Source organism: Pristiophorus japonicus, chromosome 2 (assembly GCF_044704955.1).
Source record: "Pristiophorus japonicus isolate sPriJap1 chromosome 2, sPriJap1.hap1, whole genome shotgun sequence".
NCBI classification, from domain to species: domain Eukaryota; kingdom Metazoa; phylum Chordata; class Chondrichthyes; family Pristiophoridae; genus Pristiophorus; species Pristiophorus japonicus.
Genome location: NC_091978.1, coordinates 190,363,829 through 190,390,465, shown reverse-complemented (window position 1 = coordinate 190,390,465; position 26,637 = coordinate 190,363,829). Strand labels below are relative to the sequence as shown.

The 26,637-nt window shown below is 43.4% G+C and overlaps 1 protein-coding gene across 1 annotated transcript in view; it reads right to left on the bottom strand.

The window, feature by feature from the left end:
• Window positions 1-6,126: 6,126 nt before the first annotated feature.
• LOC139232890 (uncharacterized) overlaps window positions 6,127-26,637 on the bottom strand; it is a 145,679-nt gene continuing 125,168 nt past the window's right edge. Inside the window, exons 4-5 of the mRNA XM_070863391.1 lie at window positions 17,284-17,399; window positions 6,127-8,439 (exon numbers count right to left, since the gene is read on the bottom strand). Of these exons, the coding sequence (XP_070719492.1) occupies window positions 8,383-8,439; window positions 17,284-17,399 (173 nt within the window). The 3' untranslated portion in view covers window positions 6,127-8,382. The remainder of the gene's footprint in view (window positions 8,440-17,283; window positions 17,400-26,637) is intronic.

Genomic DNA, 26,637 nt, shown 5'->3' with positions numbered 1-26,637 from the left:
ATATCTTGATAATCTCTTTTAATGCCTTTCTGGCACTAGGTGTTAAAGTGCAATGTATGAGGAATATTAGCTGATTTCCTCTTCTCCCTTCTTCAGCATTGCACCTGAAAAACTGTCCAGGATTGGAAGCTGGGCTCTCATGAAGGATGGAGGCCAACCAGATCTGAGGTCAGACGAGACTGAGATTTTGAGCCTGTCTTCCTCATCCTGTCCTGTCCATGCACAGGAGGGCAGGAAAAAGAGTGGGGGAGCGATAGTGATAGGGGATTCAATTGTAAGGGGAATAGATAGGCGTTTCTGCGGCCGCAACCGAGACTCCAGGATGGTATGTTGCCTCCCTGGTGCAAGGGTCAAGGATGTCTCGGAGCGGGTGCAGGACATTCTAAAAAGGGAGGGAGAACAGCCAGTTGTCGTGGTGCACGTTGGTACCAACGACATAGGTAAAAAAAGGGATGAGGTCCTACGAAATGAATTTAAGGAGCTAGGAGCTAAATTAAAAAGTAGAACCTCAAAAGTAGTAATCTCGGGATTGCTACCAGTGCCACGTGCTAGTCAGAGTAGGAATCGCAGGATAGCTCAGATGAATACGTGGCTTGAGCAATGGTGCAGCTGGGAGGGATTCAAATTCCTGGGGCATTGGAACCGGTTCTGGGGGAGGTGGGACCAGTACAATCCGGACGGTCTGCACCTTGGCAGAATCGGAACCAATGTCCTCGGGGGAGTGTTTGCTAGTGCTGTCGGGGAGGAGTTAAACTAATATGGCAGGGGGATGGGAACCAATGCAGGGAGATAGAGGGAAACAAAAAGGAGGCAAAAGCAAAAGACAGAAAGGAGATGAGGAAAAGTGGAGGGCAGAGAAACCCAAGGCAAAGAACAAAAAGGACCATTGTACAGCAAAATTCTAAAAGGACAGAGGGTGTTAAAAAAACAAGCCTAAAGGCTTTGTGTCTTAATGCAAGGAGTATCCGCAATAAGGTGGATGAATTAACTGTGCAAATAGATGTTAACAAATATGATGTGATTGGGATTATGGAGACGTGGCTCCAGGATGATCAGGGCTGGGAACTCAACATCCAGGGGTATTCAACATTCAGGAAGGATAGAATAAAAGGAAAAGGAGGTGGGGTAGCATTGCTGGTTAAGGAGGAGATTAAGGCAATAGTTAGGAAGGACATTAGCTTGGATGATGTGGAATCTATATGGGTAGAGCTACAGAACACCAAAGGGCTAAAAACGTTAGTGGGAGTTGTGTACAGACCTCCAAACAGTAGTAGTGATGTTCGGGAGGGCATCAAACAGGAAATTAGGGGTGCATGCAATAAAGGTGCAGCAGTTATAATGGGTGACTTTAATATGCACATAGATTGGGCTAACCAAACTGGAAACAATACGGTGGAGGAGGATTTCCTGGAGTGCATAAGGGATGGTTTTTTAGACCAATATGTCGAGAAATCAACTAGGGGGGAGGCCATCTTAGACTGGGTGTTGTGTAATGAGAGAGGATTAATTAGCAATCTCGTTGTGCGAGGCCCCTTGGGGAAGAGTGACCATATTATGGTGGAATTCTGCATTAGGATGGAGAATGAAACAGTTAATTCAGAGACCATGGTCCAGAACTTCAAGAAGGCTAACTTTGAAGGTATGAGGCGTGACTTGGCTGGGATGGATTGGCGAATGATACTTAAGGGGTTGACTGTGGATGGGCAATGGCAGACATTTAGAGACCGCATGGATGAACGACAACAATTGTACATTCCTGTCTGGCATAAAAATAAAAAAGGGAAGGTGGCTCAACCGTGGCTATCAAGGGAAATCAGGGATAGTATTAAAGCCAAGGAAGTGGCATACAAATTGGCCAGAAATAGCAGCGAACCTGGGGACTGGGAGAAATTTAGAACTCAGCAGAGGAAGACAAAGGGTTTGATTAGTGCAGGGAAAATGGAGTATGAGAAGAAGCTTGCAGGGAACATTAAGACGGGTTGCAAAACTTTCTCTAGATATGTAAAGAGAAAAAGGTTAGTAAAGACAAACGTAGGTCCCCTGCAGTCAGAATCAGGGGAAGTCATAACGGGGAACAAAGAAATGGCGGACCAATTGAACAAGTACTTTGGTTCGGTATTCACGAAGGAGGACACAAACAACCTTCCGGTTATAAAAGGGGTCGGGGGGTCTAGTAAGGAGGAGGAACTGAGGGAAATCCTTATTAGCCGGGAAATTGTGTTGGGGAAATTGATGGGATTGAAGGCCGATAAATCCCCAGGGCCTGATGGACTGCATCCCAGAGTACTTAAGGAAGTGGCCTTGGAAATAGTGGATGCATTGACAGTCATTTTCCAACATTCCATTGACTCTGGATCAGTTCCTATAGAGTGGAGGGTAGCCAATGTAACCCCATTTTTTAAAAAAGGAGGGAGAGAGAAAACAGGGAATTATAGACCGGTCAGCCTGACATCGGTAGTGGGTAAAATGATGGAATCAATTATTAAGGATGTCATAGCAGTGCATTTGGAAAAAGGTGACATGATAGGTCCAAGTCAGCATGGATTTGTGAAAGGGAAATCATGCTTGACAAATCTTCTGGAATTTTTTGAGGATGTTTCCAGTAGAGTGGACAAGGGAGAACCAATTGATGTGGTATATTTGGACTTTCAGAAGGCGTTTGACAAGGTCCCACACAAGAGATTGATGTGCAAAGTTAGAGCACATGGGATTGGGGGTAGTGTACTGACATGGATTGAGAACTGGTTGTCAGACAGGAAGCAAAGAGTAGGAGTAAATGGGTACTTTTCAGAATGGCAGGCAGTGACTAGTGGGGTACCGCAAGGTTCTGTGCTGGGGCCCCAGCTGTTTACATTGTACATTAATGATTTAGATGAGGGGATTAAATGTAGTATCTCCAAATTTGCGGATGACACTAAGTTGGGTGGCAGTGTGAGCTGCGAGGAGGATGCTGTGAGGCTGCAGAGCGACTTGGATAGGTTAGGTGAGTGGGCAAATGAATGGCAGATGAAGTATAATGTGGATAAATGTGAGGTTATCCACTTTGGTGGTAAAAACAGAGAGACAGACTATTATCTGAATGGTGACAGATTAGGAAAAGGGGAGGTGCAAATAGACCTGGGTGTCGTGGTACATCAGTAATTGAAGGTTGGCATGCAGGTGCAGCAGGCGGTTAAGAAAGCAAATGGCATGTTGGCCTTCATAGCAAGGAGATTTGAGTACAGGGGCAGGGAGGTGTTGCTACAGTTGTACAGGGCCTTGGTGAGGCCACACCCGGAGTATTGTGTACAGTTTTGGTCTCCTAACCTGAGGAAGGACATTCTTGCTATTGAGGGAGTGCAGTGAAGGTTCACCAGACTGATTCCCGGGATGGCGGGACTGACCTATCAAGAAAGACTGGATCAACTGGGCTTGTATTCACTGGAGTTCAGAAGAATGAGAGGGGACCTCATAGAAACGTTTAAAATTCTGACGGGGTTAGACAGGTTAGATGCAGGAAGAATGTTCCCAATGTTGGGGAAGTCCAGAACCAGAGGTCACAGTCTAAGGATAAGGGGTAAGCCATTTAGGACCGAGATGCAGAGGAACTTCTTCACCCAGAGAGTGGTGAACCTGTGGAATTCTCTACCACAGAAAGTTGTTGAGGCCAATTCACTAAATATATTCAAAAAGGAGTTAGATGAGGTCCTTACTACTAGGGGGATCAAGGGGTATGGCGAGAAAGCAGGAATGGGGTACTGAAGTTGAATGTTCAGCCATGAACTAATTGAATGGCGATGCAGGCTAAAAGGGCCGAATGGCCTACTCCTGCACCTATTTTCTATGTTTTCTATGTTTCTATGTACTGAAGATAGACCTCATGCTGTAGATTTTTATAGCTGTTCATTATCATTACAAAGGATATCTTGAATACAGAGTAATATGAAAATTCAAAATTTATATTGAAGATTTAAAATGCAGCACTAGTTGAGATAATTATTTCTAGGATACACGATTGTAATAGAAACATAGAAACATAGAAAATAAGTGCAGGAGTAGGTCATTCGGCCCTTCGAGCCTGCACCGCCAATCAATGAGTTCATGGCTGAACATGCAACTTCAGTACCCCATTCCTGCTTTCTCGCCATACCCCTTGATCCTACTAGTAGTAAGGACTACATCTAACTCCTTTTGGAATATATTTAGTGAATTGGCCTCAACAACTTCCTGTGTGGAGAATTCCACAGGTTCACCACTCTCTGGGTGAAGAAGTTTCTCCTCATCTCGGTCCTAAATTTTTTGGAGATGATTCTAAAATGTAAGTCAGTTCACTTAAAGTGAAAAGGAATTTGATCTTAAGAATACAGGCATACCAAGTCCATGACTTCTGCATTGTTATGAATAATGTAATACCCTAAGAGAACATCATATAGTTTGCTAAAAGCCGAAACTACAGGGAGTAAAATTTACAACAGGACATCCATGCAGAAGAACATCTTTTGCTCTTGATCAGTGACCTGGATTTCACTTGTATCTTGTTATATTGTGTAGCAATGGCTAAAAGCTCTATTGCAAGCACACACAATAGAGGAGATTGTGAACAGCCTTGGTTTGGATCAAAGGGTAACAAAGTTGTTCCATTAGAGATCATCAAGGATCTAGGCATTGAATAAAATCAAAAGATTGATCTTCAACAAGGCTCTTGATAAAAAGTTCCGTTCTCCTCAGTCAAAGGCTTTTTTCAGCAAGATATTAAGCAGGCAGCACATGTGCCTCCCACATCTGATCAGAGTGTACAAAGTGTACATCTGATCGGTGTGCGGACAGATATAGCAGGAGTGGCGAGGTCAGGGTGAAGAAGCGGCGAGAGATTGTAGACGGATGTGACTGGGGCTCAGGAGAGGCGTCAGTTTGGGGCCCAGAAGAGGCGAGGACCCAGGGGCAGCACGGGCCAGCCCATACAGTGATATGTGTGCACATTAGGTCCGTGCAGCAGAGCTGGCCTCCAGTCGTGTTGGTTAATCCTTGCTACTGGACCAAGACATAGCTCTGTCAAGCCCGTGTGGTGGCTGGTGTGCAACGGTCACCACATGTTAAAAAAATCCATGCACAGGCATCTTCTACTCTTCAACATGTAGTTCAGGACCAGGAATTTTAGGTCCTTCATTGAAACACCTTTGAACTTTTTGAAGTGGAAGCAAGTCATCCTCGATTCGAAGGACTGCCTATGATGATGATGAAAAATTAATAATCCTATTCTTTACAGATAACCCAAAATAATGCCTTTTATTTGGGACTGATGATTTAGCAGGGTCTGCTTATCAACACTCTTTACCCTTTCCAAAATTGAGAAGGATGACTCCTTCAAGTAATGAACCTAAAATTATTATAAAAGAACAGGTGCGTCATTGAAAGTGCCCACATATATATATTAATTTATTTAAAACATCTCTATAGCACTGATGATGCATAATGTTTTTGGCATTTAACATGTTTGCAAGAATTTCATAACCAAAGTTAATTACAAACTAATAATATGATGCACGATATTATCAAACATTTATGAAATGTTATTTATCTTCTTCAGCAGTACCCCGGAGTTGAGGATGACCTGCTTCCACACTAAAATGAGTTCTAAGGTGACTGATAAGACCAATACGGGATCTATAGTCCCTGTCACAGGTGGGGCAGATGGTGGACAGAGGAACGGGTGGGTGGGGTGCTTGATTTGTCATACGCTCCTTCCACTGTCTGTGCTTGGCTTCCGCGTGCTCCCATCGAAGCGACTCAAAGCATTTGGCACCTTCTTGGATGCTTCTCCTCCACTTTGAGCAGTCTTGGGCAAGGGATTCCCAAGGGTCAGCGTGGATGTTGCATTATTTCAAGGAGGCTTTGAGGATGTCCTTGAAGTATTTTCTCTGCCATCCTGGGACTCGCCTGTGGTGACGTAGCTCAGAATAGAGTCCTTGTTTCGGGAGTCGAGTATTGGGCAAGCGGAAAATGTGGCCGTCCATTGGAGCTGATCGAGCTGGAGATGGTCATGCCTCGATGCTGGGGACGTTGGCCTGTGTTGAAATCTCGACTCACAATATACGACTCAGACACCTTCAGCTCCAGCAGAAGTTCTTTAATTTTACTTGAAGCAAGGGAAAAATCTCACCTAGTCAAAGGCTAAGTGGAGACCTCCGAAATGGTACATTTTCACGAGATATTTATAGAGTAAAAACTCAAGTTATGGCCTCTTCCTGTGTATTGGCTCTGTCTTGCAGTCAGTGAATACAGATAAAGAATTAATTACTACATCCTTGTCCCGACATGGTTTCCAAATGTTTCCCTTTTTTAGGGTTATTAGTTGGCCAGTCAGCCATTACTCGATGAGAGTGTGGTAATGTGCTATTACCGGCATTGCATTGTGTCAGGATTGTCCAGTTTCCTGGTCAGTTATCTTTTTGCATGAAATGGATGGGGTCGGTACAAGAGATACTGGCTGGTGGTTTGAGTATCACAGAAAAGTGTGTGGGTGGGGGGCGGAGTGGGACTGGTGTTGTGTGGACAATAGGAGAGCACCATGGGTGGTACTTGTCTCAGCAGGACTTGTCTCCAAGCTGTCTAGTGGCTATTGTTAAATTATCAGCCGTTTCAAGCCCGGTTTAGCTGTTTATGCAAACAGACTGTCTGTTGCAGAAATTTCTGGAAGGACCAGGACTCCATTTTGTTTTATATCAAAAAGGGTACAAAATATAGTGTGATACAGCTTAGATAAAAAATACATTTCAACATCTCCCCTTTTGTCCTTCACAAGGACAACTTAATCTATTTTGATCTTGCACAGTCTCTCTATTTCCATTTCTAGACAAGAACCTTCAGTAGTTATTGCTGCCATAACCCTAGCAGTGGTCTTGGTTGGTAACACTGTTGTTTCCAACCTGGCACAGCAACACTTAACCAAGACAAACAAAAGATATAGGGCAAAGACTATCAGCAGGAATATGATCAAACCCTGTACCACAGATCTCCCTAAGGATCCCAACCATCCCGATGCCCAATCCCACAAGGTGGTACCATCCTGGCCAACTGTCTGTTTATACTCTACTACCTTTTTCCTAATGTATTCAGCTAGACTGCCGATTTCTTCTGACTTATCCGGGATATATGTACAGCATTCTCCACCTATTAATGCGCATGTCCCTCCTTCTTTGGCTTGGAGATAATCTAAGGCCATACGATTTTGGGGAGCCATTGTTTGAATGGTTACCATTTCATCATTCACCCCTTCGAAGGCTTGGGAAGTTGCATTGGCTACTGATTCGACTAAATTAGACAGTTCCCGTAACTGCCATTCATTTGATGCTATTCCATAGGGTGGCATCATTACCTTGAATATTCCATTTAGCCATGTCAAATCCCGTTTAACTCTATGACTTCCATAGGCATCCCTTAGAGTCTTTGTTGATCTAATAAAGGGTACCACATATCCTAAGTAACAGGATCCTGTCCAGGTGGCTGGTCACCATGGGTAGGCTTTATGGCCACAAATAAAGTAGGTGCAATTATAGGACATCAACTCCTGGTCCTTTCATGCCTTCCATACTCGAGTGGTCTCACCTGAGGCTTTGGTATGGACCATTGTCCAGCTAACGATTGCTATCCTTCTCCCATCAGTGGGATTTGCTGTAGCTTGCCTTTAGTCATTTGGGAACACTTGCTGCGTCCCATTTCTGGTCCTTTAGTCTCATTACTTACTAGGCATATTATACCTTCAGGATTCCCTATTCCGGGAGTAATACTTAGGAAGGGTGGCTGACGGTTATTATTATAATTTGGCTGGTACCATCCCTGGAAGGTTGTAAATTTATACCCTGCTGACCTCCATTCTGTTAGATCCTTCGTTTCTGATACCGTGGTTAGGTTTTTCCTATTTTGCACTATCAACCATTCTACCATTTCTGATTCGTTAAAGGGGACGGATCTTAGGGGAATACCCCCTTCGGAGTGGACAGGAACATGGGAACAAATCCAACAACTAGACAAGTTTCTTTCTTGAGCATGCTTATGACTCAGTGCCATAAATGCGTTTACCTGCAGTTCCCTTCGTTTGCGTGACGGTAGCCCTGATATAATCAATAATGCAAAGCAAAACCCTGTCAAGCCCAGCACCATCAGTCCCCATAGTCCGTACAGTTCTTTATTCAGTCTTGCTTTTTCTGTTCCTCTTGTTCCTTCTTCCCTTCCTCCTGGTTGGGTGCCCTTTTGCAATGGGACGCATGGACCCATGTTGGTTTTTCCTTTACCTTGATTGCAGTATTAGTCGCCAGCAAGACCTGATATGGTCCTTCAAATCTTGGTTGTAGACTGCTTTTTCTTTTAAAGATTTTGATGTAAATGAATTTCCTGGGCTCCAGGTTATGACACTTCCCTTCCGCTGGCTTGACTTGAGCTTCTTTTACCTGCGAATGAAAGCTGGAAATACATTTGATTAGTGCAATACAATAATTCAACATATTTTCCTCCATTTTGTGAATGTCCATTTGTTTTGCAGTAAATGGTGCTATAAAAGGTAGTCATTGGGGACGTCCCATAACTAGCTCATGCGGTGACAGGCCTGTTGTTCTGTTGGTTGCAGATCGCATTACCATCAAGGCTAAGGGCAGCAGTTCTATCCATTTCAGGCCAGTGTCATTACATAATTTTGCCAGCTTATTTTTAAGCATTCCATTATATCTTTCAACAAATCTAGCTGATTGTGGATGATAACTGCAATGAAAACGTTGGTTAATCTGTAAAGCTTTACACATTTCTCTTATGACAGTTCCCGTGAAATGTGACTCGTTATCATTAGAAAGCTTAGCAAGGATTCCGAAGCGCGGTACGATTTCCTTTAACAAACATTTAGCAACAGTAGTTGCATCGGCCTTTTTACATGGAAAGGCTTCAATCCATCTAGAGAACACATCTACAATAACTAATACATACTTGAATCCCATACACATAGGTAATTCAATAAAATCCATTTGTAAATGTACAAAAGGCCCCATTGGATTTGGGTGGGAGGCAGATTCTACTTTTTCCATCTTACCCGGATTCATTGTCTGACAGGTAACACAATTTTCACAAATTTGTTTTGCAATTGCCGAAATACCTACTGCATACCAAGTTGCCAAAATATAATCTGCCATCCCCCCTTTGCCCGCATGTGTGAATGAATGAACACACCGGGCAATCCATGGAAGTAAGGATTTGGGCGCCACCACACAGCCGTCATGGTGAACCAATATTCCTTCTGGATTTTTATAACATTGATCCTTCTTCCAGGTCAACACCTCCTCTGTACTGGCCTGTGTCTGAAAGGCCAGCACATCATTAATAGTGGGTGGTGGGTCTGAGCAATTATTTTTCCTTAGTGGGAACACTGACACCTGCATCCTCCATTTTGACACAGCTGCTGGCTTAGCTGCATTATCAGCTCTGGCATTCCCAAGTGCCACCTCATTCGACTCGCCTGTATGTGCTTGGCATTAGATAATGGTAAGTTTCAAGGGGCATTGAATGGCTCACATATTTTCTACTTGTTCTGCATTTTTGATAGTGGTTCCTGAATAAGTCAGGTACCCGCGAATTTTCCAAATTTGTCCATAGTCATGTGATACCTCAAAAGCATACCTGGAGTCGGTGTAGATATTAACTGTTTGTCCTTCAGCCAGAATACAGGCTCGAGTTAACGCAAACAATTTGCCTTGTTGGGCTGAAAAGGAATCTGGAAGAGAGGCTGTTTTGACAACATTAAACTGGGTTACAATTGCATAAGCCGCTTTGGGTTGGCCCCTATCATTTCGTAAGGCTGATCCGTCAACGTAGTAAACTAGATCAGGGTTACACATTGGTACATCTGATAAATTAATACGTGGTTTAGTCACCAATTCGGTTACCATTTCACATGAATGGGGTTCGCCGTCTTCTTCCGTGGGGAGCAGAGTGGCTGGATTTAAGGTAGTACATCTTCTAATGATGAGGTTCAGATTTGATAATAATTCAACTTCATCTTTAGTGGTTCTTGCGGAAGTTAGGTGTTGGGTGGCACATTTAGTAAGTAAACTCTCGACAGAGTGTGGGATGTATAGAATGGTTTGATGATTTAGAGTTATTGCCTGAGCTTGTTGTATAGCGTAATAAGCTGCTGCCAACGAAGGAAGACAACCTGATAGCCCGCGTGCCATTGGGTCTAGTTGGGCACTGAAATATGCTATTGGTCGCTGCCTGTCCCCATGTAACTGAGTCAAAACAGATTGGGCAAAACCCGACTTGTGATGAACAAATAAATTGAATGGCTTAGTGTAATCTGGTAATCCCAAGGCTGGTGCTGAAGTGAGGGACTGCTTAAGATTCTGGAAAGCATTCCGGGATACTTCATTCCAAACCAACTTTTCTGGTAGTGAGGGCATGGACATGTCTAACAATGGTCTAATGATCTCGAAATAACTCATAATCCATTGCCTGCAATATCCTGACATGCCAAGGAAATGTTTAATTTCTCTCTTAGTTATTGCTAGTGGAGCGGCGCAGATTGCTTTTACTCGGTCTTGTGTCAATTGTCTCAAATCACTGACCAATTCATGTCCTAGATACCGAACCTTTTCTGAGACAAATTGTAACTTTGCCTTTGACACTTTGTGTCCTTTCGAGGCCAGGGCTTTTAATAACACAAGAGCGTCCATTTCACAGGTCAATTTGGAGGGTGAGGCGAGCAATAAGTCATCAACATACTGCACAAGTGCAGAACCTGCTGGTAAAATTATATCATCCAGATCCCTCTTTAAGCATTATGAGAATATAGTAGGGCTTTCGGTAAATCCCTGCGGGAGTCTTGTCCACGTATATTGGCGTCCTTTATACATGAAGGCAAACAGGAATTGGGACTCTGGGTGAATGGGTATTGAGAAAAATGCCGAACACAGATCAATCACCGTTTAATACGTTGAGTTTGCCGGAATACTGGTAAATATAATCGCAGGGATGGGTACCACCAGATAAGTTGGGAATACAGAAGGATTCACGGCTCGTAGGTCTTGGACAAATCTCCATTTGTCACGATTGGGCTTCTGAACCGGAAAAATCGGTGTGTTACGCGGACTTCTAGTTGGAACTACTATTCCCTGTGCCAGCAGAGGCGTAATGACTGGCTCGATACCTTATTCTGCGGCTGGAGACAAGGGGTATTGGGGCTTCTTAGGGAGTGGGGAGGTCGAATTGATCGCTACCTTATATGGTTGTGTGGTAAGCATCTTTCCTACTTCATTAGCGTGTGTAGACCTTTGTTGCTCTGGGACCTTAGCAAGAAGTTCTGCTGTGCCTTACTGCAATGGGAAGCTAGTGATAGAAAGCATCTTTTCTTCTAAGATAGCATCGAAATATATTTTCCGATTCAACTTGACAGAATAGCCTCCCTCCTCTTTCATGTTGCCCCAGAGTTCCATTAAGTTTGTGCCATTCCTCTTGTACTGGGGATCCTTTCATTTTCTTAACCATTCGTCCTAAATCCTGGGGTTTATGTGTGCCTGCAACCGCAAGGGTGAAGTGTGGAACGCTCCTTTAACCCTAAACAAGATCTGATTGTGGGAGGATAATTCAACCCCTGCTGCTATTCCTTCAGGTCCGATAAAAATTTGTTCGATCATCAATTGATGTTTCTGGTGCAGGAATGGTTGATAAAAAATTTGTGCTGTAGCGTCTGATCCAGTGTTGTCACAATACGCTATGCAGTGTAGTGTTTCGTGCTAATTTCCCAAGGTTTGAGATTTGAGGTAGTTTGTGATTAACCTTGTCACACACCAATATGAACCAACCAAATAGGATAAGGTTTTGCTTAGTATAGGGTCCAAACTTTTCCAGGCATACAATATGGGTGTTGTGGGTTGAAGTAGTGGATATGCCCCACATTTATCTATGGGGACTCGAACTTCCATACCGATTGGAGAACAGAGGATAGTGGCACTCATTTTACATCATAGGTCATGTCCACACAGATTTACTGGAACCTCCTTAGACAGTAGGAATGAATGACTATCTTCATAATCTTCTAATTGTACATTGATAGGGTCGGAGAAAAACATTTGCTGTGCGTGTCCAGATAGTCCAATCACTGAGGTTTGATTAGTGGAAGTGGGAATTCCCTTTGTATCCTCCCTTGAAAGGATTGAATAGATGGCGCCAGTATCCATTAGGAATGGGATATCCCTTCCTTGTATTCGTATTTTTACTTCAGGTTCTCCTATGGCATTTAACGAAAAGACGGGTAGCTGTTTGTTCGCAGCACTCGGGTCTAGGATTGGGCGTCATTGATCATTGTACGGACAATTTGGTTGTTGGCCGAATTGCTTTTGATTCTGTGGTCCAAATGGATTTTGAACAGAGAAATTAGTCTGAGGTCTAGCATGTACCTTGACTTGGGTCGTGTACGAGTTGAGTTCTAGAGGGGGAGGAGGTGGTCAATTACCAGCCTGTTAGAAACATAGAAACAGAGAAAATAGGTGCAGGAGCAGGCCATTCAACCCTTCTAGCCTGCACCGCCATTCAATGAGTTCATGGCTGAACATGAAACTTCAGTACCCCCTTCCTGCTTTCTCGCCATACCCCTTGATCCCCCGAGTAGTAAGGACTTCATCTAACTCCCTTTTGAATATATTTAGTGAATTGGCCTCAACTACTTTCTGTGGTAGAGAATTCCACAGGTTCACCACTCTCTGGGTGAAGAAGTTTCTCCTCATCTCGGTCCTAAATGGCTTACCCCTTATCCTTAGACTGTGACCCCTGGTTCTGGACTTCCCCAACATTGGGAACATTCTTCCTGCATCTAACCTGTCTAAACCCATCAGAATTTTAAATGTTTCTATGAGGACCCCTCTCATTCTTCTGAACTCCAGTGAATACAAGCCCAGTTGGTTCAGTCTTTCTTGATAGGTCAGTCCCGCCATCCCGGGAATCAGTCTGGTGAACCTTCGCTGCACTCCCTCAATAGCAAGAATGTCCTTCCTCAAGTTAGGTGATTAAAACTGTACACAATACTCCAGGTGTGGCCTCACCAAGGCCCTGTACAACTGTAGCAACACCTCCATGCCCCTGTACTCAAATCCCCTCCCTATGAAGGCCAACATGCCATTTGCTTTCTTAACCGCCTGCTGTACCTGCATGCCAACCTTCAATGACTGATGTACCATGACACCCAGGTCTCTTTGCACCTCCCCTTTTCCTAATCTGTCACCATTCAGATAATAGTCTGTCTCTCTGTTTTTACCACCAAAGTGGATAACCTCACATTTATCCACATTATACTTCATCTGCCATTCATTTGCCCACTCACCTAACCTATCCAAGTCACTCTGCAGCCTCATAGCATCCTCCTTGCAGCTCACACTGCCACCCAACTTAGCGTCATCCGCAAATTTGGAGATACTACATTTAATCCCCTCGTCTAAATCATTAATGTACAATGTAAACAGCTGGGGCCCCAGCACAGAACCTTGCGGTACCCCACTAGTCACTGCCTGCCATTCTGAAAAGTACCCATTTACTCCTACTCTTTGCTTCCTGTCTGACAACCAGTTCTCAATCCACGTCAGCACACTACCCCCAATCCCATGTGCTTTAACTTTGCACATTAATCTCTTGTGTGGGACCTTGTCGAAAGCCTTCTGAAAGTCCAAATATACCACATCAACTGGTTCTCCTTTGTCCACTTTACTGGAAACATCCGCAAAAAATTCCAGAAGGTTTGTCAAGCATGATTTCCCTTTCACAAATCCAAGCTGACTTGGACCTATCATGTCACCATTTTCCAAATGCGCTGCTATGAGATCCTTAATAATTGATTCCATCATTTTACCCACTACTGAGGTCAGGCTGACCGGTCTATAATCCCCTGTTTTCTCTCTCCCTCCTTTTTTAAAAAGTGGGGTTACATTGGCTACCCTCCACTCTGTAGGAACTGATCCAGAGTCAATGGAATGTTGGAAAATGACTGTCAATGCATCCGCTATTTCCAAGGCCACCTCCTTAAGTACTCTGGGATGCAGTCCATTAGGCCCTGGGGATTTATCGGCCTTCAATCCCATCAATTTCCCCAACACAATTTCCCGACTAATAAAGATTTCCCTCAGTTCCTCCTCCTTACTAGACCCTCTGACCCCTTTTATATCTGGAAGGTTGTTTGTGTCCTCCTTAGTGAATACCGAACCAAAGTACTTGTTCAATTGGTCTGCCATTTCTTTGTTCCCCGTTATGACTTCCCCGGATTCTGACTGCAGGGGACCTACGTTTGTCTTTACTAACCTTTTTCTCTTTACATACCAATAGAAACTTTTGCAATCCGCCTTAATGTTCCCTGCAAGCTTCTTCTCGTACTCCATTTTCCCTGCCCTAATCAAACCTTTTGTCCTCCTCTGCTGAGTTCTAAATTTCTCCCAGTCCCTGGGTTCGCTGTTATTTCTGGCCAATTTGTATGCCACTTCCTTGGCTTTAATACTATCCCTGATTTCCCTAGATAGCCACGGTTGAGCCACCTTCTCTTTTTTATTTTTACGCCAGACAGGAATGTACAATTGTTGTAATTCATCCATGCAGTCTCTAAATGTCTGCCATTGCCCATCCACAGTCAACCCCTTAAGTATCATTCGCCAATCTATCCAAGCCAATTCACGCCTCATACCTTCAAAGTTACCCTTCTTTAAGTTCTGGACCATGGTCTCTGAATTAGCTGTTTCATTCTCCATCCTAATGCAGAATTCCACCATATTATGGTCACTCTTCCCCAAGGGGCCTCGCACAATGAGATTGCTAATTAATCCTCTCTCATTACACAACACCCAGTCTAAGATGGCCTCCCCCCTAGTTGGTTCCTCGACATATTGGTCTAGAAAACCATCCCTTATGCACTCCAGGAAATCCTCCTCCACCGTATTGCTTCCAGTTTGGCTAGCCCAATCTATGTGCATATTAAAGTCACCCATTATAACTGCTGCACCTTTATTGCATGCACCCCTAATTTCCTGTTTGATGCCCTCCCCAACATCACTACTACTGTTTGGAGGTCTGTACACAACTCCCACTAACGTTTTTTGCCCTTTGGTGTTCTGCAGCTCTACCCATATAGATTCCACATCATCCAAGCTAATGTCTTTCCTAACGATTGCATTGATCTCCTCTTTCACGAGCAATGCTACCCCACCTCCTTTTCCTTTTATTCTATCCTGTTGAGTCCAATCATAATTTGGCTGTGGCTGGTTTGACGGGCAATTTCTAGCCCAGTGTCCAGATTGGCCACAAATATAACAGATGTCATATTGTGCCTGCCCTGCACTTCCTCTCCCTCTTCCCCCGAAATTTCCTCCTCTGCCTCATCCTCTTCCTTTACCCTGGGAGGGGTAGTAGGACGGTGTCACTGGGGCGGTGTTGTTGGGGCTGCTTGTTCCATAAACACGGTGACGTTGCTTTTAGATTCTCTATTTCGCTCTTGTAAGTGCTTTAACATAGATACAACCTTGGATAGCGATTCCTGTCGCCATTCGAGACAAACTAGTTCAAAGGGATCTCTGAGTTCGTGTCGTAGCCCGTTTACCACGGCACTGATCATGGGAGATTCTACCTCCTCTATTTTCATGCCTGAACATTGGTTCATGTTCTCTTGCACTCTTTATACATAATCCTCAACATCCTCCTCCTTTCTTTGTGTAGTTACCGTAATTTTGGACCAATTCGTTTTCCTTGGGAACACCTGATGTAAGGCTTCCCAACATCTTTCCCAGAACCCCTCTCCTGGCTTCGTGCTGGGATCTGCATTGGGAGCCTCTCGATGGGTTTTTAAATTTGTGAATTTTGTCTCGAGTCTGGCAACTTTAGTGTCCTTTAATCATGCTTTCAGTAAAATTTGACCATCTAATATACTGGGTTCATGGCACAAGATGATCACTTTTAACTGGTCTATGGCCTTTTCGATACTGGTTGTAGGGTCTGCCAATCCTTCCACAATTAGTCTTAACTCACTTGGTGACCATGTTCGATAAATAGGAATCGGAGCCCCCTCAGGGAGTAGACTGGGGAAAAGTCTTACTGGGAATGCGAATGATGGCTCCAGGTCACTGGGCCCTTGTCCACGGGTAAGACTTCACATGCTGACTGCAAGACCATCACGGTATTGATTTCCTTGTGACAGATCTACTTCTCTTGCAGCCGCACCTGCATTGTTGGGAGCAGGTATTACCCTGTTTCCCTGTGCTCTGGCCCGAGGATCGTCTCCTCCTTGTTGGCCTGGAGCACCCGCGGGGGGTGGAACATACGACGGTGGTCGATGGCTGTAGGAAGTCCAATCCTCGTCCCAATCCTCATACTCATCTTTTTCCCAACCCTTAGGTGAACTTGGTTCGTGTGCCTTTGTTTCCTTAGCAACCATAACAGATGGATGTTTACTATGTCTATGGCAATTCACCTGCTCTACTCGTTCATCCACCTGCTTTCTCCCTCTAGTACACTGCTTGCTAACCCTTAGGCTCTTTTCGTGTCGTTCCTCAGCTTCCCTTTTCCAATCTCCAAACGCCGACCAAGTTACTTTCTTTTTACCTCTTCTACCTGGGTCTCTGTCTATAAGACATTCCTCCAGACATGTTATTCTCTCTAAATTAAATGAACCATCGGATGGAAATGGCCTGTTTTCACCCTTAGTCCACTTTACCCATTTTCTTAGGTGGTCAATTGAAGACTGACCACAATTCTGGAGCAGAAAATAGGCTGGTGTGCCCTTTAGTGGTGTTTTACTTGCTCCGGCACCCATTTTGGATGATTAAGATTTTCCACAGTTTCTGATCTCACAATCCTTTCGGCCAACCGAGTTCTCTATGCCCACTTCTCCTGGCCGTCATGTGGCCTGAAAAGGCTCTTAATTGGGGCTCAGTCTGGGTGTGTGAGAGATGTTGGCATGAACTAACCGTAGTTGATCAGTTACTGTTTTTTTTTCTCAATCACTCCTTGTTTTCCAGAATCACAATTTTCCCTAATGACTCATCCCATTTCTCTAATTGCAATGTCGCATAAAGGTATTGAACACAACAGTATAACAAGGACAACTAGGACAAACAATATTCACGCGAGTATACAAATCATAACCTTAAACTCTATCTAAACAAATAATCAATTCTGAGTCTGCGTTGTACGCCACTACAGACCGAGTCCTTAACTTATCCTAATAAAACTTATCAACTTAACTCTTATCAAATAAGAACCGTTTTCCTAATCTTATCATATAAGAACTGTTTTCCTAACCTTATCACATAAGAACCGTCGATTGAATAGCGCTGCTTTTATTTTGCTTTTTCCTAATGAAAATCTCCCCGGGCTGTTCAAGATATTTCCAGGACCAGATCCCGTTTGCCTGCGAGCTGAGAAAGAAATGATCACAAAAAATAACTTTAGCTCTCAAATGTCGAGTCTTGTAGATCGCAGTAACTCCCCTGTGGACAACAGATTACATATGCAATTCAACAGTGAAGTAACCTCTTGTGAACAAAAGGCTCACCTTATTCTGGCCAGTGAAGCCCTTCACTGAAGAGGCACTATGCCCGCATCCATTTTACTCACAGGGTAGAGAGTAAGCGATCTAGGTGGAACTTCCAAGAAGTAATTGTCGAAAACTCGACTCACAATATACGACTCCGACACCTTCAGCTCCGGCAGAAGTTTCTTTAATTTTACTTGCAGCAAGGGAAAAGTCTCACCGAGTCAAAGGCTAAGTGGAGACCTTCGAAATGGGACAATTTCACGAGACATTTATGGAGTAAAAACTCAAGTTATGGCCTCTTCCTGTGTATTATCTCTGTCTTGCAGTCAGTGAATACAGATAAAGAGTTAATTACTACACCCTTGTCCTGACATGGTTTCCAAATGTTTCCCTTTGTCAGGGCTATTAGTTGGCCAGTCAGCCATTAATCGATGAGAGTGTGGTAATGAGCTATTACCGGCATTGCATTGTGTCAGGATTGTCCAGTTTCCTGGTCAGTTATCTTTTTGCATGAAATGGATGAGGTCTGTACAAGAGATACCGTCTGGTGGTTTGAGTATCACAGAAAAGGAGGGGGGACGGAGTGGAACTGGTGTTGTATGGAGAAGAGGAGAGCACCATGGGTGGTACTTGTCTCAGCAGGACTTGTCTCCAAGATGTCTGGTGGCTATTGATTAGTTATCAGCCGTTTCAAGCCCGGTTTAGCTGTTTATGCAAACAGACTGTCTGTTGCAGAAATTTCTGGAAGGACCAGGACTCCATTTTGTTTTATATCAAAAAGGGTACAAAATATAGTGTGATACAGCTTAGATAAAAAATACATTTCCACACCTGAGAGAGAACTCTGATGATGGCCTATCCTGCCAATGAATTTGCAAGATTTTACAGAGGCAGTGTTGGTGATACTTCTCCAGTGCTTTGAGGTGCCTACTGTACATTGTCCATGTCTCTGAAGCATAGAAGAGGACTAGTGTCACTACTGCTCTGTAGACCATGAGCTTGTTGCTGGTTTGAGGTTTTGGCCTTCGAAAACTCTTTTCCTCAGGTGGCTGAAGGCTGTACTGGCACATTTACTTTGAGCTCACGGAATCTGATCAGACTCTTTAGTCATGCATAAGTAAAGTCGACATGGATTCTGGACCATGGTTTGGAGGGCCAAGACCATAAACTTAGTGTTGCTTCCCTGGGTGCATTGCTTAACTGTGAGCATGTGTTACATTTGTGCATGCAGGACTCTGTCCGCATCGATACTGGGCCACCACACATGGGATCTGCCTATCGCTTTCATCATTACAATATCTAGGTGGGTACTGTGGAGATCACTGATGAAGGTTTCCCTGCCCTTTTTGGGTACCACTGCCCGATTACCCCACAGAAGGCAGTCTGCCTGTATAGACATTTCCTCCTTGCGCCGCTGGTATGGCTTTACCTCTTCCTGCATTTCTAATGGGACACTGGACCAGGTCCCGTGAATCACAACATTTTTTACTTGGGACAGTAAGGGGTCCTGGCTCGTCCAGATTCTAATCTGTTGGGCGGTAACGGGTGTTTGCTCACTCTCGAATGCTTCCATTGCCATGACTAAATCTGCGGGCTGTGCCATTTACATCCCCGTGGTGGGCAATGGCAGCCTACTGAGAGCATCGGCACAGTTTTCTGTGAGCGCCCATCTCTAGATGCGGGCCAATGCATTCGTATTTATCGCCTTACTTTCAGAAAAGAGGGATATCTACAGTCAAAAGTTTGCGAAATATCACTTCATGGCCAATGCCAAGTTCAAAGAAGTCCCTGAGCATTTGCTCGAAATGTCCTTCAAATTCACAATGTCCTGCAAGGCTTCTTAGCTCGGCAACATAGCTCGCCACTTCCTGGCCTTCAGACCTTTTGTACGTGGAGAACCAGTACCTCACCATCAGAACGCTTTCCCTCAGGTTCAGATGCTCCCAGACCAGTGTGCACAAATCATCGTATGATTTCTCTGTGGGTTTCGCTGGAGCAAGCAGATTTTTTATGAGGCCATACATTGGTGCCCCGCAAACAGTGAGGAGAATCGCCCTTCGTTTGGCAGCATTCGCTTCTCCTTCCAGCTCGTTGGCCATGAAGTATTGGCCAAGTCGCTCCACGAAGGTTTCCCAATCACCTCCCTCTGAAAATTTCTCCAGGATGCCCACTGTTCTCTGCATCATTGGGTTCGTCATCTGTATCTCGTCACCAGTTGTTATGTATGAATGAAGAGTCTGACCAGATACCGTGAGCTCAAAGTAACGTGTGACCTTAATCTTTTATTACAGGTCTCCAGAGTGCCTCTCCAGCCTGTGAGGCCTCCTTAAGTACCAGTGTTCCCAAGGGATTGTGGGTTCCATTGGGACTCCAGGGGATGAGCCATCTGGTGGTTACACAAGATATTTACAGGTTTACATATATAACCGTTAGGATTCTACATTTACAGCTTTACTAAAAATTGTAAATTTTTCTACCGATATAGGGTGTTCATTATTTGTAGAAGTGTTGCTACTAAACAACTATTAATGTTTGCAGTAGAATACTATGATTATATTGAACATTAATTTCAAGTTTATAGCATCTACCAAAAATAAAGAGTCAACGCTCATAACATTTAGCTTAAAAGCCTTTGGCGTGTGTAGCAGTTTTGGATTCCTCATAGTCTCAAAGAAAGCTTTGAAAATCTCAATGTGTGTGTTTATTTCAAAAATGTATTTTATGCTTATTTGGTCAGATATCGCAACTGCGGTTTCCAACTTATATTCAAGCAGGTCACAAGCTTAAATTTCAACAATCAACATCAATCCATAGAAATGCTCACATTAATGGGCTGAAAATTGCGGCTTCTCCGATGTCCACACGTACCTGAAGAGATCTCACGAATGCCGGTTCTCGGCACGCGTTGCGCATGCGCCGATAACCGGCTTTTGCGACCTGTCAAAATTTATTTTGACAGATTCAACGCATACCCACAGAAAGGACATCCGCGGGGCAGAGATTGGACTATTTACCCAATGCTTGCCCAGCGAATGTCCTTCAAACTCTTACGCCTGGTAAAAGCGTATAGCCGACCTTTACCAGTGTAAGAGTTTTAAAACATAGAAAAATTTAATTTAATCACACATTTTTATATTAAAAACCCTGTCCATTGAGGTAAGTTTATTTTTAACCCTATTAAAACACATTAAAAATAAATTGAAAAAAAAATCTTTTTTCGAAAACATTTAATTACATTCAATTTCAATTAAATCCCCAGGGCCTGATGGACTGCATCCCAGAGTACTTAAGGAGGTGGCCTTGGAAATAGTGGATGCATTGACAGTCATTTTCCAACATTCCATTGACTCTGGATCAGTTCCTATGGAGTGGAGGGTCGCCAATGTAACCCCACTTTTAAAAAAGGAGGGAGAGAGATAACAGGGAATTATAGACCGGTCAGCCTGACATCGGTAGTGGGTAAAATGATGGAATCAATTATTAAGGATGTCATAGCAGTGCATTTGGAAAGAGGTAACATGATAGGTCCAAGTCAGCATGGATTTGTGAAAGGGAAATCATGCTTGACAAATCTTCTGGAATTTTTTGAGGATGTTTCCAGTAGAGTGGACAAGGGAGAACCAGTTGATGTGGTATATTTGGAATTTCAGAAGGCTTTCGACAAGGTCCCACACAAGAGATTAATGTGCAAAGTTAAAGCACATGGGATTGGGGGTAGTGTGCTGACATGGATTGAGAACTGGTTGTCAGACAGGAAGCAAAGCGTAGGAGTAAATGGGGACTTTTCAGAATGGCAGGCAGTGACTAGTGGGGTACCGCAAGGTTCTGTGCTGGGGCCCCAGCTGTTTACACTGTACATTAATGATTTAGATGAGGGGATTAAATGTAGTATCTCCAAATTTGTGGATGACACTAAGTTGGGTGGCAGTGTGAGCTGCGAGGAGGATGCTATGAGGCTGCAGAGTGACTTGGATAGGTTAGGTGAGTGGGCAAATGCATGGCAGATGAAATATAATATGGATAAATGTGAGGTTATCCACTTTGGTGGTAAAAACAAAGAGACAGACTATTATCTGAATGGTGACAGATTAGGAAAAGGGGAGGTGCAAAGAGACCTGGATGTCATGGTACATCAGTCATTGAAGGTTGGCATGCAGGTACAGCAGGCGGTTAAGAAAGCAAATGGCATGTTGGCCTTCATAGCGAGGGGATTTGAGTACAGGGGCAGGGAGGTGTTGCTACAGTTGTACAGGGCCTTGGTGAGGCCACACCTGGAGTATTGTGTACAGTTTTGGTCTCCTAACCTGAGGAAGGACATTCTTGCGATTGAGGGTGTACAGCGAAGGTTCACCAGACTGGTTCCCGGGATGGCGGGACTGACCTATCAAGAAAGACTGGATCAACTGGGCTTGTATTCACTGGAGTTCAGAAGAATGAGAGAGGACCTCATAGAAACATTTAAAATTCTGATGGGTTCAGACAGGTTAGATGCAGGAAGAATGTTCCCAATATTGGGGAAGTCCAGAACCAGGGGACACAGTCTAAAGATAAGGGGTAAGCCATTTAGGACCGAGATGAGGAGAAACTTCTTCACCCAGAGAGTGATGAACCTGTGGAAATCCCTGCCACAGAAAGTTGTTGAGGCCAATTCACTAAATATATTCAAAAGGGAGTTAGATGAAGTCCTTACTACTAGGGGGATCAAGGGGTATGGCGAGAAAGCAGGAATGGGGTACTGAAGTTGCTTGTTCAGGCATGAACTCATTGAATGGCGGTGCAGGCTAGAAGGGCCGAATGGCCTACTCCTGCACCTATTTTCTATGTTTCTATGTTTCTATAATTTAAAATATGTGAGGTGATTTTATTTAATTTACTGTGTTGTGTTTCTTGTTTTAGGGGGTTATTCTCATGGATAGTAATGGCAGCTCATACAAACAGAGCTCCCATTATTACCAATGTGAACACTGCATAGTGATTGGTGGTCCAGGCTCACGTGATTCCAGGATATGAATACATACCTGGAGGACATGTTCCCATATACTGCACAGAGAATGGAGGCCTCTGACCGGAATCTTATGTTCCTCCGGGACTACCAGCTATTTTCATAATTTTTTTTCGAATCAGAGGTATTCGTCCGAAGGAAGCCTCCGACCGCAATTTTCCCCCCATTGTTTTTTGCTGACTAAGTAACTATTTATGTAGTGATTTTTCTGTCCACATCATAACAATATGAATGCTGCTGGAGGTAACTGCAAAGATTGCAAATCCCCTTGAAGACATCTTTCAACGCTTAATTGGAGCTGAGTAGTGCCCTAAATGGAAAAGAAAGTAACAAATGTGATCCCCTAATTTTAAAAAGGGTGCTACGGATAAACTCCTAAATTACAGATCTGTAAACATTACCTTGCACAGAATTACATAGAATTTTACACCACAGATTCAGGCCATTTGAGCCAACAGGTCTATGCCAATGTTTATGCTCCATACGAGCCTCCTCCCACCTTACGTCATCTCACTCTATCACCATATGCTTCTATTTCTTTCTCTCTCATGTACTTACCTAGCTTCCCCTTAAATGTATCTATGCTTTTCACCTCAGCCACTCTACGTGGTAGCGAGTTGCATATTCTCACCACTCTCTGGGTAAAGAAGATTCTCCTGAATTCCTTATTGGATTCATTAGTGACTGTCTTACATTTATGGCCCCTAGTTTTGGACTCTCTGACAAGTGGAAACATCTTCTCTACATCTAACCTATCAAACCCCTTCATAATTTTAAATCTCTCAATCAAGTCACCTCTCAGAATTCTCCTTTCTAGAGAAAAGAGCCCCAGCCTGTTCCATCTTTCCTGATAAGAACATAAGAATTAGAAGCAGGAGTAGGCCATAGGGCTCCTCGAGCCTTCTCCACAATTCAATAAGATCATGGCTGATCTGGTGTTCAGGTTCAGTTAAGAGGAATGCTTTTTTTCACTTGGAACTTTACAATTTGAAGAAGAGCAGCAGGACACAAATTTGATAGAAGTCTTCAAGATTTTTCTAGGTATGGAAAATTTGGATCCAGGAAAATTCTTCTGTCAGGATTTAAAGGCTGGGAGATAAAATTTAGTGTTAAGGTTGTCAAAACAAAATAGGATTTTTTTGTTTTCGAAAGTATTGGTAGAACAGAAACCCATGGCATGTTCAGGAAAGAATTGGATGATTTTCTATTAGGAAAGAGGACACAGGGTTTATAGTCATTGAATCACTAAGTAAGCTAATGAGTGATTTGAAAGGCTAGAGGCCAAGGCCATGAAGAATGTGCAGAAGAGATTCACTAAGATCATTCCAGGGATGAGTAGCTTTAATTATAGGAGAGACTAGAAAAACTGGAGGTCTCCGTTATAGTGGAGAAAATTAACCCATTGGGACTCAGGACAGGGATTGTTCGAGGTTGGAGTAGAATTCCTCTTTGGTCTCGTCTGTAGCTTCCAGTGTTGGGGCAATTATCAAAATCCATGACGAGGCCTTGGAAAACGAGGACTGTTTTCCATATCTTGGGAGCCTACTGTCAACAAGGGCAGATATCAACGATGAGGTCCAACACCGCCTTCAGTGTGCCAATGCAGCCTTCGGTCACCTGAGGAAGAGAGTGTTTGAAGACCAGGACCTCAAACCTGTCATCAAGCTTGTGGTCGACAGAGTAGTAGTGATACCCGCCCTCCTATATGGCTCAGAGACATGGACACCACAAAGCACTGGAGAAGTACCACCAATATTGCCTCCGCAAGATCCTGCAAATCCATTGGCAGGATAGGCGCACCAACATCAGTGTTCTCGCTAAGGCCAAGACCCCCAGCATCGAAGCATTGACCACGCTCAATAATCTCCACTGGACAGGCCACATCCTCTGCTTGCCTGACACGAGACTCCCAAAACGAGCTCTCCTACCCAGAGCTCCAACACGGCAAGCGAGCCCCAGATGGGCAGAGGAAACGTTTCAAGGACACCCTCAAAGTCTCCTTGAAAAAGTGCAACATTCCCCATCGACAGCTGGAAAATCCTGTCCCAAAACCATCCAAAGTGGAGGAAAAGCATCTGAGAAGGTGCTGAACACCTCCAGTCTCTTCGCCGAGAACAAGCTGAAGCCAAGCGTCGACAGCAGAAAGAGTGTGCGGCAACCCAGGCACCCCACCCACCTGATCCTTCAACCACCGTCTGCCCCACCTTTGATAGAGACTGTAGGTCCCGCATTGGTCTCAGCAGTCACCTGAGAACTCATTTTTAGTGTGGAAGCAAGTTATCCTGGACTCCGAAGGATTGCCTCAGAAGAAAAGAAAATTAAAAGGCAATTTGATGGAGATCTTCAAAATTATGAAGGTGTTTTTATTAGTTAAACAGGGGAAACTATTTTTCACTGGTCAGTAAGTTGGTAACTAGAGGAAAAGATTTGGACATCATCACCAAAAGGATGAAAGGAGGGTTAGGAAAAATATTTTATGCAGAGTGTTTCAAGTGTAGTCTTCAGCAAATCAAAATGTTTGAGTTTAATTGCATTCAATAGATAACCTTTGTGGTATTCCTTTCTGTAATTTACCATACAACAAAGTGAGAGAGAGAGAGAAAGAGACATTGCCCAGTGTCTTCTCATGGATTCAGATTCCAATAATGTATCTACAATGAATTATCACTGTTACTTAGTTACAAATACATGCACTTATTACACTATTTTATTTCCTAGTTTTAGCGGACTGTGTCCAACATTGTTTTTAAGAAGAGATGTATAACATTTATTATATTCTGACATGCCAAATAACATTAAATAAGGCTAACACATTTTAAGTTTGCAGCTGTAACCTTGATTACCCCAGGGGATGGGACTTAATGAAAATCTTGAAACCATTATTTCTATATTTATTAAATATAAATTTCGAGAGACTCAAGAGTATAGGCAACTGCAGGGCTGAATAATCACCGAATTACATTAGTGCAAGTAATACATTTCAAAGCCTTTGCTGCTTTACTCAGTGCAATATGAGTAAAATTTGTTGAATAAGCAAAAGGTTTCCAAAATGGTCCACTGGAAAATGTGTTTAAAAGGTCGATGTTTTTGAGCTGTTTAGTTTATCGGTTTCCAAAATAGATCTTCAGAGGCCAACTGCATTAGTTTCTGTTATTACATAGCATAGCTAAAAGCAACTAATGCTCTTTATATACGATCACTTGCTATTGCAGTACTCATTCAGCTATGCTTTTGATTTCAAAGACCATGTGTGGCTCCCCAGGCCCATTAACTACTGACAGGACTCAAATGATTGAATGGTGCATGGTTACTATCAAAGTCAGTACAATAATATAATCCAGCGTATGGGGGAATTAGGTGTGGCAGACATGTGTTGAAACATGCCGTGAATATTGTAAAAATATTGTAAAAATATATTAGAGCTGCTTGCAAGGGCAACTGAATGACAAAGTAATAAATGGGATAGATAATGCGTGATATACATGACTGCAGCTCTAAAGAAATAGGAGGGGTGGGGAATGATAGCATTCAAAAGAAGCGGGTTCACTTACCAGCAATAATTTTTAAGATGCCATCAATTAAGTAAAATGTTTTCCAGTACTGTCTTGTTATCACATGCTGCCATTTACCCAAAGTCACACCACAAATATAATGGCAATCATTTCTAAAGTAATAATAAGGTATGGTTACAGAGTATTTATAGTTTTCCTGACACTATAGGAGTAGATAGGAAGTCACTGCAGACATTCATGTGCACAATAGCTAACATAAATAATCACTGTGCAATCTTGTCACATAAGCAAAAGCAAAATACTGCGGATGTTGGAAATCTGAAATAAAAACAGAAAATGCTGGAAATACTCAGCAGGTCAGCCAGTATCTATGGAGAGAGAAACAGGGTTATGTTAACTCTGTTTCTCTCCCTACAGATGCTGACTGATCTGCTGAGTATTTCCAGCATTTTCTGCTTTTATTCTTGTCACATACGTGCTGTCATTGCAGTTATAAAATGTATGATTTGATGGTGTGTTGAATTAATTCTGCCAAGGGTTCAAGTACTTATGGGATGAAAATCTTACTTTCTTTTTTTGACTGTCTGAATTCAAATCAGTTTGTG